The 18,036-nt window shown below is 56.1% G+C and overlaps 1 protein-coding gene across 1 annotated transcript in view; it reads left to right on the top strand.

Annotated features, from left to right (window-relative positions):
- LOC147123842 (protein TEX261-like) overlaps positions 1-18,036 on the top strand; it is a 47,039-nt gene that overhangs the window by 14,368 nt on the left and 14,635 nt on the right. Inside the window, exon 2 of the mRNA XM_085967431.1 lies at positions 10,216-10,295. Coding sequence (XP_085823557.1) covers positions 10,216-10,295 — 80 coding nt within the window. The remainder of the gene's footprint in view (positions 1-10,215; positions 10,296-18,036) is intronic.

Raw genomic sequence — 18,036 nt, forward strand, 5'->3', positions numbered from 1 at the left:
TGCGTTCCTTTTTTCAAACGCTCCGGACGCCAGCCGCACAATGGGGCGGTCCGACTGAAGTTTGGAATCGGGGCGCGCAAAGGGCGTTGCACGAGGATGTGACGTCATTTTCTGCGCGCGCAGCCGGGTGGGCGCTAAACTTTGCACCGGCGCTAAGGGTCAACTTAATTTGGGGCGAGGCGCAAACTGCGCTGCGCCCGGGCGCTACACGCATAGCGCCCGAAATTCACTTCTCTTAAGGCGCTAACTGCTGGCGCAACCAACTGAATTTCTAGGCCCATGTGCCTTAACTTTACACGCTAATCTCTTATGCGGGACCTTATCGAAAGCCTTCTGAAAGTCCAAATATACCACATCCACTGGTTCTCCCTTATCTATTTTACCAGTTACATCCTGAAAAAATTCCAGTAGATTAGTCAAGCACGATTTACCTTTTGTAAATCCATGTTGACTTTGTCCGATCCTGTCAATGTTTTCCAAGTGCTCTGCTATTACATCTTTTATAATGGACTCTAGCATTTTCCCCACTACCGATGTCAGGCTTACCGGTCTGTAATTCCCCGTTTTCTCTCTACCACCTTTTTTGAATAGTGAGGTAACATTAGCTACCCTCCAATCCATGGGTACTGTTCCAGATTCCATCGAATGTTGGAAGATGATCAGCAATTCATCTACTATTTCTAGGGCACTTCCTTAAGTACCCTAGGATGTAGATTATCAGGCCCTGGGGATTTATCGGATTTCAATCCCGTCAATTTCCCTAATGCCATTTCCCTACAAATACTGATTTCTTTCAGTTCCTCCCTTTCATCAGACCCTATGTTCCCCGACATCTCTGGGAGGTTATTTGTGTCCTCCTTTGTGAAGACAGATCCAAAATATGTATTTAATTGGTCTGCCATTTCTTTGTTCCCCATTATAAATCCCCCTGATTCTGACTGCAAGGGACCTACGCTTGACTTCACCAATCTTTTTCTCTTCACGTATCTATAAAAGATTTTAAGTCAGTTTTTATGTTCCCTGCAAGCTTACTCACATATTCTATTTTCCCCTTCTTAATTAATCACTTTGTCCTCCTTTGTTGAATCCGAAACTGCTCCCAATCCTCAGGTTTACTGCTTTTTCTGGCCAACTGATATGTCCTCTCCTTGGATCTTATGCTATCCCTAATTTCCCTTGTTAGCCACGGTTGAGTCATCTTTCTTGTTTTATTTTTATGACAAACTGGGATGAACAAATTCTGTAGTTCATCCATGCAGTCTTTGAATGTTTGCCATTGCCTATCCACCGTCAACCCTTTGAGTGACATTACCCAATCAATCCTACTCAACTCGCACCTCAGACCATCGTAGTTTCCTTTATTTAAATTCAGGACCCTAGTCTCTGAGTCAACTACTTCATTCTCCAACTGAATGAAGAATTCTATCATATTATGATCGCTCCGACCCAAGGGGCCTCGTACAACAAGATTGCTAATTAATCCTTTCTCATTACATAGGAGATTAGAGCTGAATGCAATAAGGGCACAGTCGTTATCATGGGTGATTTTAATCTACATATAGATTGGGCTAACCAAATTAGTAACAATACTGTGGAGGAGGAATTCCTGGAGTGTATATGGGATGGTTTCCTGGGCCAATATGTCGAGGAACCCACTAGAGATCAGGCCATCTTAGACTGGGTATTATGTAATGAGAAAGGAATAATTAACAATCTTGTTGTGCGAGGCCCCTTGGGGCGTAGCGATCATCATATGATAGAATTCTTCATTAAGATGGAGAGTGAAGTATTGACTCAGAGACTAGGTACCTGAATTTAAATAAAGGAATCTATGATGGTATGAGGCGCGAGTTGGGTAGGATTAATTGGGGAATGTTACTCAAAGGGTTGACGATGGATAGGCAATGACAAACATTTAAAGATCGCATGGAGGAACTACAGATTTTGTTCATCCCAGTTTGGCATAAAAATAAAACAAGAAAGATGACTCAACCGTGATGCATTGCTGGACATCTTCCAAAATTCTATAGACTCTGGAACAGTTCCCATGGATTGGAGGGTAGCTAATGTTACGCCACTATAAAAAAAATGTGGTAAAGAGAAAACGGGGAATTAAAGACCGGTAAGCCTGACATCGGTAGTGGGGAAAATGTTAGAGTCCATTATAAAAGATGTAATAGCAGAGCACTTGGAAAACAGTGACAGGATCGGACAAAGTCAACATGGATTTACAAAAGCTAAATCGTGCTTGACTAATCTACTGGAATTTTTTGAGGATGTCACTGGTAAAATAGATAAGTGAGAGCCAGTGGATGTGGTGTATTTGGACTTTCAGAAGGCTTTCGATAAGGTCCCGCATAAGAGATTAGCGTGTAAAGTTAAGGCACATGGGATTGGGGGCAAGGTATTGACTTGGATAGAGAACTGGTTGGCAGACAGAAAGCAAAGAGTTGGAATAAACGATTCTTTTTCCGAGTGGCAGGCAGTGACTAGTGGGGTACCGCAGGGATCGGTCCTTGGACCCCAGCTGTTCACAATATATATTAATGATCTAGACGAGGGAACTAGATGTAATATCTCCAAGTTTGCAGACAAAGCTGGGTGGGCGTGTGTGCTGTGAGGAGGATGCCGAGAAACTACAGGATGATTTGGACAGGTTGGGTGATTGGGCAGATGCACGGCAGATGCAGTATAATGTGGATAAATGCGAGGTTATCCACTTTGGTGGCAAAAACAGGAAGGCAGATTATTATCTGAACGGCAATAGATTGGGAGAAGGGGCGGTGGCATAGTGGTTAGCACTGTTGCCTCACAGCGCCAGGGACCCGGGTTCGAATCCGGCCTCGGGTGACTGTCTGTGTGGAGTTTGCACATTCTCCCCGTGTTTGCGTGGGTTTTCTCCGGGTGCTCCGGTTTCCTCCCACAGTCCAAAGATGTGCGGGTTAGGTTGATTGGCTATGATAAATTGACCCTTAGTGTTAGGGGGATTAAATACGTGGGGTTACGGGGATAGGGTGGGATATGTGTTGGTGTAGGGGTTACGGGGATCGGGTGGGATATGTGTCGGTGCAGGCTCGATGGGCCGAAATGGCCTCTATCTGCACTGTGGGGTTTCTGTGATTCTGTGATTCTGTGAAGGGGAAGTGCAATGAGACCTGGGTGTCCTTGTGCACCAGTCACTGAAGGTAACCATGCAGGTGCAGCAGGCGGTTAAGAAGGCAAATGGTATGTTGGCCTTCGTAGCGAGAGGGGTCGAGTACAGGAACAAGGATGTCTTGCTGCAGTTGTACAGGGCCTTGGTGAGACCACACCTTTAGTATTGTGTGCAGTTTTGGTCGCCTTATCTGAGGAAGGATGTTCTTGCCATGGAGGGAGTGCAGCGAAGATTCACCACTGATACCTGGGATCGCAGATATAACGTATGAGGAGAGATTGGGTTGATTGGGCTTATACTCGCTGGAGTTTAGAAGAATGAGAGGGGATCTCATTGAAACTTATAAAATTCTAACAGGACTAGACAGACTAGATGCAGGAAGGATGTTCCCGATGGCGGGGGAGTCCAGAACCAGGGGTCACAGTCTAAGGATAAGGGGTAGGCCATTTAGGACAGAGATGAGGAGGAATTTCTTCACCCAGAGAGTAGTGAATCTCTGGAATTCTCTACCACAGAAGGCAGTTGAGGCCAATTCATTGAATATATTCAAGAAGGAGTTAAATATATTTCTTAAGGCTAAAGGGATCAAGGGATATGGGGAGAAAGCAGGGACAGGGTACTGAATTTGGATGATCAGCCATGATCTCATTGAATGGTGGAGCAGGCTTGAGGGGCCGAATGGCCTACTCCTGCTCCTATCTTCTATGTTTCTATGTTTCATTCAGCCCCTCGAGCCTGCTCCGCCATTCACTGAGATCATGGCTGATCTGCGACCTAACACCATCTACCCACTTTGCCCCATTTCCCTTTATACCTTTGGTTAACAGAAAGATAATCTCTGATTTAAAATTAACAATTGATCGAGCATCAATTGACGTTTGCGGAAGAGAGTTCCAAACTTTTACCACCGTTTGTGTGTAGAAGTGTTTCCTAACTTCACTCTTGAAATTGTGAGATTAAGACAAGAGTCCACTAGTAATTGGGAAACTTAGGACTGGTAGTACGAAGATCTTCACATAAGAGTGAACAACACATGGGATGAAGACCCAGATCGGGGAGTGGAGGCAAAATCAGTGAAATTATTGAAGTGACAATGGAATGCTGCGAGCGGGGGACATTAAAGTTTCTGCATGGATCCATAACTCATCCATAACTATCTTGTGATCTTGTAACCCCCAGTGAAAGAGAATCACTCTTTTCAAAACCCCGTTTCAGGAACTTTCCCTCATCCAAATCCCCTCATCTGGTCTGTGTGGTGAGCCCTCACGTACAGCACAGCCCAGTTTAAAGCAAAGTCATCGCTCACGATATTCACCCGCAATGGACCAGGTACATAAAGATTTAATGATTATTAGTTAATGTTAACTCACCAAAAAAAAATATATACTCTAGTATATATTAGGGAACTCATGACAGCCACCTGTCTTGCGGTTGCTGAATCCTACATAATAGACAAACTATGCTGCAGTTGTACAGGGCCTTGGTGAGACCACACCTTGAGTATTGTGTGCAGCTTTGGTCGCCTTATCTGAGGTGAAGGTGCTCCCACAGTGGCATTAGGGAGGAAGTTCCAGGATTTTGACCCAGCGACGGTGAAGGAACGGCCGATGTATTTCTAAGACAGGATGGTGTGTGACCTCCCCACAGCCTCGGGCCCATCACCTCCCCACAGCCTCGGGCCCGTCCCCTCCCCACAGCCTCGGGGCCCCGTCCCCTCCCCACAGCCTCGGGGCCCGTCACCTCCCCACAGCCTCGGGCCCGTCCCCTCCCCACAGCCTCGGGCCCCCGTCCCCTCCCCACAGCCTCGGGGCCCGGCCCCACCCCACAGCCTCGGGGCCCGTCCCCTCCCCACAGCCTCGGGCCCAGGCCCGTCCCCTCCCCACAGCCTCGGGCCCGTCCCCTCCACACAGCCTCGGGCCCCAGGCCGCTCCCCACAGCCTCGGGCCCATCACCTCCCCACAGCCTCGGGCCCGTCCCCTCCCCACAGCCTCGGGGCCCCGTCCCCTCCCCACAGCCTCGGGCCCAGGCCCGTCCCCTCCCCACAGCCTCGGGCCCGTCCCCTCCACACAGCCTCGGGGCCCGGCCCCTCCCCACAGCCTCGGGGCCCAGGCCCCTCCCCACAGCCTCGGGGCCCGTCCCCTCCCCACAGCCTCGGGGCCCAGGCCCGTCCCCACAGCCTCGGGGCCCCGTCCCCTCCCCACAGCCTCGGGGCCCGTCCCCTCCCCACAGCCTCGGGCCCGTCCCCTCCCCACAGCCTCGGGGCCCAGGCCCCTCCCCATGGACTCGGGGCCCGACCCCTCCCCACGGCCTCGGGGCCCAGGCCCGTCCCCACAGCCTCGGGGCCCCGTCCCCTCCCCACAGCCTCGGGGCCCGTCCCCTCCCCACAGCCTCGGGCCCGTCCCCTCCCCACAGCCTCGGGGCCCAGGCCCCTCCCCATGGACTCGGGGCCCGACCCCTCCCCACGGCCTCGGGGCCCAGGCCCATCCCCTCCCCACAGCCTCGGGCCCGTCCCCTCCCCACGGCCTCAGGGCCCAGGCCCGTCCCCTCCCCACAGCCTCGGGGCCCAGGCCCGTCCCCTCCCCACAGCCTCGGGGCCCAGGCCCGTCCCCTTCCAACAGCCTTGGGCCCAGGCTCTTCCCCTCCCCACAGCCTCGGGCCCGTCCCCTCCCCACAGCCTCGGGCCCGTCCCCTCCCCACAGCCTCGGGGCCCAGTCCCCTCCCCACAGCCTCGGGGCCCAGGCCCCTCCCCACAGCCTCGGGGCCCGTCCCCTCCCCACAGCCTCGGGGCCCGTCCCCTCCCCACAGCCTCGGGGCCCAGGCCCCTCCCCACGGCCTCGGGCCCGTCCCCTCCCCACAGCCTCGGGGCCCAGGCCCCTCCCCACAGCCTCGGGGCCCGTCCCCTCCCCACAGCCTCGGGGCCCGTCCCCTCCCCACAGCCTCGGGGCCTAGGCCCCTCCCCACGGCCTTGGGCCCGTCCCCTCCCCACAGCCTTGGGGCCCAGGCCCCTCCCCACAGCCTAGGGGCCCAGGCCCCTCCCCACAGCCTCGGGGCCCGTCCCCTCCCCACGGACTCGGGGCCCGTCCCCTCCCCACAGCCTAGGTCCCGTCCCCTCCCCACGGCCTCGGGGCCCAGGCCTGTCCCCTCCCCACAGCCTCGGGCCCGTCCCCTCCCCACGGCCTCGGGGCCCAGGCCCGTCCCCTCCCCACAGCCTCGGGGCCCACGCCCGTCCCCTCCCCACAGCCTCGGGGCCCGTCCCCTCCCCACAGCCTCGGGCCCAGGCTAGTCCCCTCCCCACAGCCTCGGTCCCGTCCCCACCCCACAGCCTCGGGCCCGTCCCCTCCCCACAGCCTCAGGCCCGTCCCCTCCCCACAGCCTTGGGGCCCAGGCCCCTCCCCACAGCCTCGGGGCCCAGGCCCCTCCCCACAGCCTCGGGCCCAGGCTAGTCCCCTCCCCACAGCCTCGGTCCCGTCCCCACCCCACAGCCTCGGGCCCGTCCCCTCCCCACAGCCTCAGGCCCGTCCCCTCCCCACAGCCTTGGGGCCCAGGCCCCTCCCCACAGCCTCGGGGCCCAGGCCCCTCCCCACAGCCTCGGGGCCCAGGCCCCTCCCCACAGCCTCGGGGCCCGTCACCTCCCCACAGCCTCGGGGCCCAGGCCCCTCCCCACAGCCTCGGGACCCGGGCCCCTCCCCACAGCCTCGGGCCCGTCCCCTCCCCACAGCCTCAGGCCCGTCCCCTCCCCACAGCCTTGGGGCCCAGGCCCCTCCCCACAGCCTCGGGGCCCAGGCCCCTCCCCACAGCCTCGGGCCCAGGCTAGTCCCCTCCCCACAGCCTCGGTCCCGTCCCCACCCCACAGCCTCGGGCCCGTCCCCTCCCCACAGCCTCAGGCCCGTCCCCTCCCCACAGCCTTGGGGCCCAGGCCCCTCCCCACAGCCTCGGGGCCCAGGCCCCTCCCCACAGCCTCGGGGCCCAGGCCCCTCCCCACAGCCTCGGGGCCCGTCACCTCCCCACAGCCTCGGGGCCCAGGCCCCTCCCCACAGCCTCGGGACACGGGCCCCTCCCCACAGCCTCGGGGCCCGGGCCCCTCCCCACAGCCTCGGGGCCCGGGCCCCGCCCCACAGCCTCGGGCCCGTCCCCTCCCCACTGCCTCGGGGCCCGGGCCCCTTCCCACAGCCTCGGGGCACAGGCCCCTCCCCACTGCCTTGGGCCCGTCCCCTCCCCACAGCCTCGTGGCCCGGGACCCTCCCCACAGCCTCGGGGCCTGTTCTCTCTCCACAGACTCGGGGCCCGTCCCCTCCCCACAGCCTCGGGGCCCGGGCCCCTCCCCACAGCCTCGGGCCCGTCCCCTCCCCACAGCCTCGGGGCCCAGGCCCCTCCCCACAGCCTCGGGGCCTGTTCTCTCCCCACAGCCTCGGGGCCCGTCCCCTCCCCACAGCCTCGGGCCCAGGCCCCTCCCCACAGCCTCGGGGTCTGTCGCTTCGCCACAGTCTCGGGCTGAGATCCTGGACGGGCAGTAAATGGCGGCCTCACCAACATGCCGAGAAGATTTTTTTAAAGTCCAATTTCATTCATTGTGCGTAAAGCACCTCAAGACGTTTCTGTGACTCGAGGCATGGTTTTCACATGCGGGCGAGACCAGAACCATGGAGTCTTTAAATAGGTGCAAGAAAGATCTACAGGGATCATACCAGAGCTGAGAGGTTGTAACTATCAGGAAAGGTTGAACAGGCTGGGGCTCATACTGAGGGGAGACCTGATAGAGGTCTTTAAGATAAAGGGTTCGATGGGGTAGGCAGAGAGAATGTTTCCACTTGCAGACAAGACCAGAACTAGAGGCCATCAATATAAGATAGTCACTAATAAATCCAATAGGGAATTCAGGAGAAACTTCTTTACCCAGAGAGTGGTGAGAATGTGGAACTCGCTCCCACAGGGAGTGGTTGAGGAGAATAGTACAGATGCATTTAAGGGGAAGCTGGATAAACACATGAGGGAGAAAGGAATAGAAGGATATGTTGATGGAGTGAGATGAAGAGGGGTGGGAGGAGGCTCGTGTGGAGCATAAACACCAGCAAGGATCTGTTGGGCCGGATGACCTGTTTCTGTGTTGTACGTTCTATGTAATGAGCATCAATTGAAGTCTCTCTCTTTTATTAGGAGTGCGGCCTCCAGTCTCATACAAGCACGTTGCAGGATCTGAGATAGATGCCAGCCCCATTTATTTGAACGTCTCTCCCTTTTTCTGAACACCCCCTTCTCGCTCTCTCCCCCCTTCTCGCTCTCTCCCCCCTTCTCGCTCTCTCCCCCCTTCTAGCTCTCTCCCCCCTTCTCGCTCTCTCCCCCCTTCTCGCTCCCTCCCCCCTTCTCGCTCCCTCCCCCCTTCTCGCTCTCTCCCCCCTTCTCGCTCTCTCCCCCCTTCTCGCTCTCTCCCCCCTTCTCGCTCTCTCCCCCCTTCTCGCTCTCTCCCCCCTTCTCGCTCTCTCCCCCTTCTCGCTCTCTCCCCCCTTCTCGCTCTCTCCCCCTTCTCGCTCTCTCCCCCCTTCTCTCTCTCTCCCCCCTTCTCGCTCTCTCCCCCCTTCTCGCTCTCTCCCCCCTTCTCGCTCTCTCCCCCCTTCTCGCTCTCTCCCCCTTCTTGCTCTCTCCCCCCTTCTCGCTCTCTCCCCCCTTCTCGCTCTCTCCCCCCTTCTCGCTCTCTCCCCCCTTCTCGCTCTCTCCCCCCTTCTCGCTCTCCCCCTTCTCGCTCTCTCCCCACTTCTCGCTCTCTCCCCCCTTCTCGCTCTCTCCCCCCTTCTCGCTCTCTCCCCCTTCTCGCTCTCTCCCCCCTTCTCGCTCTCTCCCCCTTCTCGCTCTCTCCCCCCTTCTCGCTCTCTCCCCCCTTCTCGCTCTCTCCCCCCTTCTCGCTATCTCCCCCCTTCTCGCTCTCTCCCCCCTTCTCGCTCTCTCCCACTTCTCGCTCTCTCCCCCTGTCTCGCTCTCTCCCCCTTCTCGCTCTCTCCCCCCTTCTCACTCTCTCCCCCCTTCTCGCTCTCTCCCCCCTTCTCGCTCTCTCCCCCCTTCTCGCTCTCTCCCACTTCTCGCTCTCTCCCACTTCTCGCTCTCTCCCCCCTTCTCGCTCTCTCCCCCCTTCTCGTTCTCTCCCCCCGTCTCGCTCTCTCCCCCTTCTCGCTCTCTCCCCCCTTCTCGCTCTCTCCCCCCTTCTCGCTCTCTCCCCCTTCTCGCTCTCTCCCACTTCTCGCTCTCTCCCCCCTTCTCGCTCTCTCCCCCCTTCTCGTTCTCTCCCCCCTTCTCGCTCTCTCCCCCCTTCTCGCTCTCTCCCCCCTTCTCTCTCTCTCCCCCCTTCTTGCTCTCTCCCCCCTTCTCGCTCTCTCCCCCCTTCTCGCTCTCTCCCCCTTCTCGCTCTCTCCCCCCTTCTCGCTCTCTCCCCCCGTTCTCGCTCTCTCCCCCCTTCTCGCTCTCTCCCCCCCTTCTCGCTCTCTCCCCCCTTCTCGCTCTCTCCCCCCTTCTCGCTCTCTCCCCCCTTCTCGCTCTCTCCCCCCTTCTCGCTCTCTCCCCCTTCTCGCTCTCTCCCCCCTTCTCGCTCTCTCCCCCCTTCTCGCTCTCTCCCCCCTTCTCGCTCTCTCCCCCCCTTCTCGCTCTCTCCCCCCTTCTCGCTCTCTCCCCCCTTCTCGCTCTCTCCCCCTTCTCGCTCTCTCCCCCCTTCTCGCTCTCTCCCCCTTCTCGCTCTCTCCCCTTCTCGCTCTCTCCCCCCTTTTCGCTCTCTCCCCCCTTCTCGCTCTCTCCCCCCTTCTCGCTCTCTCCCCCCCTTCTCGCTCTCTCCCCCCTTCTCGCTCTCTCCCCCCTTCTCGCTCTCTCCCCCCCTTCTCGCTCTCTCCCCCCTTCTCCTGCTCGCTCCCCCCCTTCTCGCGCTCGCTCCCCCCCTTCTCGCGCTCGCTCCCCCCCTTCTCGCGCTCGCTCTCCCCCCCTTCTCGCGCTGGCTCCCCCCCCTTCTCTCTCGTTTCCCCCCCCCCCCTTTGCATTGGATCGGGTTGCCGGTATGTAACGTGTGTGTCTCTCTCTGTCAACAGCTGCAGGCTTGTACTATCTGGCAGAATTAATCGAAGAATACACGGTCATCACCAGTCGTATCATCAAGTATATGATATGGGTGAGTGTCTCGCACGTGACTGCGGGGGGAGGGCTGGGGCTGTGAGCACTGGGGGTGGGTGGGCGGGATCCTTGTTTACACTGGGATTGTGGGACACAGCAGACAGGGTAACTGGGTTCCCTCTCCTGATCACTGGGCAGGAATTCCCTCGTAGCTGGGCACAGTGCATGTCCAGTTGCCTTTTGAAATGATACCCAGACTCCAAGGGTTAAGTTATGAGGTGAGCTTACACAAACTAGGGTTGTATTCCCTGGAGTTTAGAAGGTTACGGGTGATCTGATCGAAGTTTTCAGGATATTAAGGGGAACAGATAGGGTAAATAGAGAGAAACTATTCCCGCTGGTTGGGGATTCTAGGACGAGGGGGCAGAGTCTAAAAATGAGAGCCAGACCTTTCAGGAGTGAAATTAGGAAACACTTCTACACACAAAGGGTGGTAGAAGTGTGGAACTCTCTTCCGCAAACGGCAATCAATGCTAGATCAATTGTTAATTTTAAATCGGAGATTGATAGCTTTTGTTAACCAAAGGTGTTGAAGGATATGGGGTGTGGTAAACCACTTTTATCGTTCACTATCGTTACACTATAGTTATCACTGTTATATTGTTCTCACTGTTCTCACTGTTGTATCACTATACGAGGTCGCCTCTTGTCACGCTGTTATACCTGGGCTGACCATCACTGACTCCGCCCATGGCTCCACCTACCGGCCCAGGTATAAAGGTAGTCGACTGGCTGGTATTCCTCCTTGTTGGATCCGATCACCCATGAGGGTGGGCTCTGTTATTTAGTCAATAAAAACCTATAGTTACTTTCCTAACTCGTCGCTTTTCATTGGACGAATTGATAGGTATATCAATTTTATTGACTAAATTTTAAGATGTCTAACCAGCCAGACGCCCAGCTACAACAGCCACAGCAGCCTTCAGACGCCGAACTACAACAGTCACAGCAGCCGGCTTGGCTGCGAGCCCTCAGACCACCGTACCTGGATCTAAATCCACAGGCAGCAAACTCAGCCCTCGACTTCGATCACTGGCTGAGCTGCTTTGAAGCCTACCTGGAAGAGTCCAGCGTGCCTCAGAGATCCAAGCTAAGAGTTCTGAACGCCCAACTGAGCCCTAAAGTATTCGCGCTCATCCGGGACCTTAAAACATACGAGGACGCCATCAACCGGCTGAAAAGACAGTACCAAACCCCGGTAAACTCCATGTATACCAGGCACCTCCTAAGGTCCCGCCCGCAACTGCCAGGGGAGCCGGTGGAGGAATTTTTACGGGTGCTACAAGCACTCGGCAGAGACTGTAACTTTAAAGCAGTAACGGCGGCAGAAAATATGGAAGACAACGTCCGCGATGCCTTCGTGAAAGGCCTACGGTCCGACTACTCACGGCAGCGATTACTGGAAGCAAAGGACCTCGACCTGGACAAAGCTGCAGCCCTCGCTCTCTCCCTGGAGGTGGCCCATCGGGACCAGGAGGCGTTTTCCAGGTACTGTTCGCGACCCTGGGACTCGGGCCTGACCCCTACCGCAATACCCTTCACTGCGCCGCCCCCGGGACCTACCTCAGCGTCGGCGTCCCGGACCCGATCGGGACCGCCACCCCTGGTACCGGCTCCGACATCGGACCCCCGCGGCTGTTTTTTCTGCGGCCAGGAGAAACACCCGAGGTCGCGCTGCCCAGCTAGGAACTCCACCTGCTCAACCTGCAGGAAGAAAGGCCATTTTGCTAAGGCCTGCAGAAGTGGATCTTCAGAGGCCAGCAGTGCCTCATGCGAACTGTGGGGGCGGCCATCTTCCTTCAAGGCAACAGAGGCCAGCATCCCCACACGTGAGTCATGGGGGCGGCCATCTTTGATCAAGGCAACCGACACCAACAGTGCCTCATGTGAGTTATGGGGGCAGCCATCTCCTCCGCCATTTTGTCCAACCTCGTGGGAGACTCCATTTTACCCACCACGCTCGACTGCCACCGTGCCCCCGGACCCGACGACCGCCTCACCCGCAGACGACAACGACTCGCTCAGCTACACACTAGCCTCCGTCACTCTGGATCAAGCCCGCCCGCATCACCTGTCCAAGTCGATGATGGACATCAAAGTAAACGGCCACGCCACGACCTGCCTGTTCGACAGCGGAAGCACGGAGAGCTTCATCCACCCAGACACGGTGAGCCACTACTCCCTCCCTGTCCTGCCAACGCGCAACCGAATCTCGATGGCATCGAGGTCCCACGCCACGGACATCGGTGGCTACTGTGTTGTGACCCTGTCGGTTAAGGGTACGGAGTATAAAAACTTTAAACTCCTCGTCCTCCCCCAGCTCTGCGCTGCCGTCCTACTAGGGCTGGACTTCCAATCCCACCTCCAAAGTGTCACCCTAGCATACGGTGGACCCCTCCCCCCACTCACAGTCGACAACCAGCGGATGTCAAACCGCCCACCGCGTAACACCTGCAGCCTATCCACCCTCAAGGTCCCGCCACCTTCCCTGTTCGCTAACCTAACCCCCGACTGCAAACCCGTCGCTACCAAGAGCAGGCGGTACAGCGCCGGGGACAGAGCCTTCATTAGCTATGAGGTGCGGCGCCTCCTGAAAGAGGGCATTATCGAGGGGAGCAGCAGCCCCTGGCGTGCCCAGGTCGTGGTCGTTAAGACCGGCGATAAAAATCGCCTGGTCATCGACTACAGCCAGACCATAAACAGGTACACCCAGCTGGACGCATACCCCCTTCCCCGCATATCTGACATGGTCAATCAGATTGCACAATACCGCGTATTCTCGACCATCGACCTTAAGTCGGCCTACCACCAACTCCATATCCACCCCGAGGACCGCCAGTACACCGCCTTTGAGGCGAATGGGCGCCTATACCACTTCCTTAGGGTCCCCTTCGGTGTCACCAACGGGGTTTCGGTCTTCCAAAGGGAGATGGACCGGATGGTTGACCAGAACGGACTGCAGGCCACGTTCCCTTATCTAGATAACGTCACCATCTGCGGCCGCGACCGGCAGGACTATGATGTGAATCTGGAGAAATTCCTCCGTACGGCCCAACGGCTGAACCTCACCTACAATAAGGAGAAATGTGTGTTTAACACCTCGCGCCTTGCCATCCTCGGCTGTGTAGTAGAGAACGGAGTCATCGGCTCCGACCCCGAAAGAATGCGCCCCCTCATGGAGCTACCCCTCCCCCACTGTCCTAAGGCACTTAAGAGAACCCTGGGACTCTTCGCCTACTATGCCCAATGGGTGCCCAATTATGCGGACAAAGCCAGACCCCTCATGAAGTCCACATCCTTCCCCTTCACGGAGGAGGCGTGCGCGGCCTTCTCCCTCATTGAGGGAGACATAGCCAAGGCCACAATGCATGCAGTGGATGAGTCCATCCCCTTCCAAGTGGAGAGCGATGCATCCGACTTCGCCCTAGCCGCTACCCTTAACCAGGAGGGGAGGCTGGTGGCCTTCTTCTCAAGGACCCTACAGGGCCCTGAGATCCGACACTCGTCGGTCGAGAAGGAAGCCCAGGCGATCGTGGAGGCGGTACGACGCTGGAGGCATTACCTGGCAGGCAAACGATTTACCCTCCTCACCGACCAGCGTTCGGTCGCTTTCATGTTTAATAACAAGCTGAGGGGCAAAATCAAGAATGACAAGATCTTGAGGTGGAGAATCGAGCTATCCACCTACGATTATGATATCTTGTACCGGCCAGGTAAGCTGAATGAACCCCCTGATGCTCTTTCAACGATTACATGCGCCAGCGCGCATATTGATAGACTTCAGACCCTCCACAACGACCTCTGCCACCCTGGGGTCACCAGACTTTACCATTTCATTAAGGCCCGCAACCTGACCTACTCCATCGAGGAGGTCAGGACCATGACCAGGGACTGCCAGACCTGTGCCGAGTGCAAACCGCACTTCTATAGGCCGGACAGAGCAAGCCTGATCAAGGCCACCCGCCCCTTCGAGCGCCTGAGCATCGACTTTAAGGGGCCCCTACCGTCATCTGACCGTAATGTGTACTTCCTCAACATTGTTGATGAGTACTCCCGTTTCCCCTTTGCCTTCCCCTGCCCAGACATGACCAGTACCACGGTCATTAAATGCCTGAACGAACTCTTCGCCTTGTTCGGGTTCCCGAACTATATACATAGTGACCGGGGCTCCTCCTTCATGAGCGAGGAACTCCGTCAGTTTCTACTAGCGAGAGGTATTGCAGCAAGCAGGACCACCAGCTACAACCCCCGAGGGAACGGCCAGGTGGAAAGAGAGAACGCGACGGTATGGAAGGCCGTCCTCTTAGCCTTAAAGTCTAAGGGCCTCCCAACCTCCCGCTGGCAGGATGTCCTCCCGACAGCGCTGCATTCCACCCGGTCACTACTTTGCACTGCCGTTAACGCCACCCCCCATGAACGAATGTTTGTTTTCCCCAGGAAGTCGACTACGGGAACCACTCTACCAACCTGGCTGACCTCTCCGGGGCCCGTCTTGCTGCGAAAGCATGTGAGGGCCCATAAAACGGACCCCCTGGTCGAGAGGGTGAACCTCCTGCACGCCAACCCCCAGTACGCCTACGTGGCTTACCCAGACGGGCGGGAGGATACTGTCTCCTTACGAGACCTCGCACCCTCGGGCACTCCGGAGACACCACCTTTACCCCCCCCCACCACCCCCCCAATTCCAGCCCAGGTAGACGGCATGCCGGAACCCCACGAGCCTTCGCCGACCACGCAGACACCAGCATTAACACCGGATAATGCAACACCGCCGCTGCGACGATCGGAGAGGCTTACGAGGCCTCCGGACAGACTGACATACCAGAACTGGTAGTACACTTCACCCCGCCGGACTCAAATCTAAAGAAGGGGTGAATGTGGTAAACCACTTTTATCGTTCACTATCGTTACACAATAGTTATCACTGTTATATTGTTATCACTGTTCTCACTGTTGTATCACTATACGAGGTCGCCTCTTGTCACGCTGTTATACCTGGGCTGACCATCACTGACTCCGCCCATGGCTCCACCTACCTGCCCAGGTATAAAGGTAGTCGACTGGCTGGTATTCCTCCTTGTTGGATCCGATCACCCATGAGGGTGGGCTCTGTTATTTAGTCAATAAAAACCTATAGTTACTTTCCTAACTCGTCGCTTTTCATTGGACGAATTGATAGGTATATCATGGGGCAACGGCGGGTCTATGGAGTTCGGTCACAGATCAGCCACTGAATGGCAGAACAGGCTCGAGGGGCTGAATGGCCGGCTTCTGTTCCTATGAAATCCAATTGCACCACCCTTTCAGGGAGTGCATTCCAGATCATATCAACCCTCTGTGTGGAAAACAAATGTCCTCATTTCTCCTCTCGTTCTTCTGCCAATTATTTTAAGTCGATGACCTCTGGTTACTGACCCCGTGCCAGAGGAAACAGTTTCTCCCAACTTGCTCTATCCAAACTGCTCATAATTTTCAATACCTCTATTAAATCTCCCCTTAATCTTCCCTGCTCTAAGGAGAATAATTCCAGCCTCTCCACATAACTGAAATCCCTCATCCCCGGTACCATTCTGGTAAATCTCCCCTGCACCCTCTCCAAGGCCTTGACATCCTTCCTAAAGTGCGGTGCCCGGAATTGTCCACAATACTCCAGCTGGGGCCCAACCAGTGATTTGTGAAGGTTTTGATGACTTCCTTGTTTTTGTATTCAATGCCCCTATTTACAAAACCAAGTATCACATTCGCTTTCTTAACTGCCTCATCAACTTACCCTGCCACCTTCAAAGATTTGTGAACAGGTCCCTCTGTTCTTGCACACCCCTCAAAACAGTACCATTTAGATTATACTGCCTCTCGTGCATCACTTCACACTTACCCGCATTAAATTGCATCTGCCATGTGTCTGCCCATTTCACCAATCTGTCTATGTCGCTGGCAAGGCTGATTTTTGTGACCCATCCCTGGTCGTGGCCTCTGACCCTCCTTTCAGGTTTGGACAGGTTGGGTGATTGGGCAGAAGCATGGCAGATGCAGTATAATGTGGATAAATGCGAGGTTATCCACTTTGGTGGCAAAAACAGGAAGGCAGATCTGAACGGCAATAGATTGGGAGAAGGGGAAGTGCAACGAGACCTGGGTGTCCTTGTGCACCACTCGCTGAAGGTAAGCATGCAGGTGCAGCAGGCAGTTAAGAAGGCAAATGGTATGTTGGCCTTCGTAGCGAGAGGGTTCGAGTACAGGAGCAAGGATGTCTTGCTGCACTTGTACAGGGCCTTGGTGAGACAACATCTTGAGTATTGTGTGCAGTTTTGGTCGCCTTATCTGAGGAAGGATGTTCTTGCCATGGAGGGAGTGCAGCGAAGATTCACCAGGCTGATACCTGGGATGGCAGGAATGACGTTTGAGGAGAGATTGGGTCGATTGGGCTTGTACTCGCTGGAGTTTAGAAGAATGAGAGGGGATCTCATCGAAACCTATAAAATTCTAACAGGACTAGACAGACTAGATGCAGGAAGGATGTTCCCGATGGCCAGGGAGTCCAGAACCAGGGGTCACAGTCTAAGGATAAGGGGTAAGCCATTTAGGACTGAGATGAGGAGGAATTTCTTCACCCAGAGAGTGGTGAACCTGTGGAATTCTCTATCACAGAAGGCAGTGGAGGCCAATTCATTAAATATATTCAAGAAGGAGTTGGATATATTTCGTAAGGCTAAAGGGACCAAGGGATATGGGGAGAAGGCAGGGACAGGGTACTGAATTTGGATGATCAGCCATGATCGCATTGAATGGTGGAGCAGGCTCGAGGGGCCGAATGGCCTACTCCTGCTCCTGTCTTCTGTGTTTCTTTCACTTGACCTCTTCGGCACCCATGAAATTCGTTGCCACCAACACCGGCAAAGCTGCCTGCTGAGGCTGAACCAGGTGCTGCCTAACCTGGGTGTCTGGTTCAATCCACAACAGAGCTTCCAACCACATACTATCCACCACCACACCAACCCTCAGTCCTCGCACGATCCTCAGCTGACACTTTAGTTCCTTTGCGCCCACCTCGATGGCCCCCTCCCCCCTCCCCCCGCCCTACGCAAAACCCGACCATCCAGAACTCGTGACCTGTCTGCACTCCGTCCCCCGCGCCTATAAGCCTATTCCCTCCCACTTGCTCCAAACACGTCAAATTCAAACCCCTCCAAGGCCTTGTCCCATCCTACCGCTGCAGTCTCCTGGCCCTTACACGCCACCCCATGCCCTCGGTTGCTCTCCCTTGCATCCCCTCCCTGTCCTATCACCATACAGTTGCGGGCAGAGCCTTGCGCTGCCTCGGCCTCGCTCTCTCAATGCTGCTTTGTGCCCATTTCTCCCGCTGTGAAGTGCGTTGGGCCGTTAGACCACACTTGGCGTATAGTGAACTGTTCTGGTCTCCATATTACAAAAAGGATGTAGAGTCACTGAAGCAGGTGCAAATAAGATTCACTAGAATGATGCCAGAACTGGGAGGTTATAACTAACAGGAAAGACTGAACAGGCCGGGGCTCTTTTCTCTAGAAAAGAGAAGACTAAGGGGTGACCTGATAGAGGTCTTTAAGATTATGAAAGGGTTCGATAGGGTAGACGTAGAGAAGGAGTTTCCACTTGTGGGGGAGACCAGAACTAGGGGCCATCAATATAAGATAGTCACTAATAAATCCAATCGGGAATTGAGGAGAAACTTCTTCACCCAGAGAGTGGTGAGAATGTGGAAC

This window comes from Somniosus microcephalus, chromosome 2, assembly GCF_052327205.1.
Source record: "Somniosus microcephalus isolate GS21.2 chromosome 2, FLI_Smic_1.0, whole genome shotgun sequence".
NCBI lineage: Eukaryota > Metazoa > Chordata > Chondrichthyes > Squaliformes > Somniosidae > Somniosus > Somniosus microcephalus.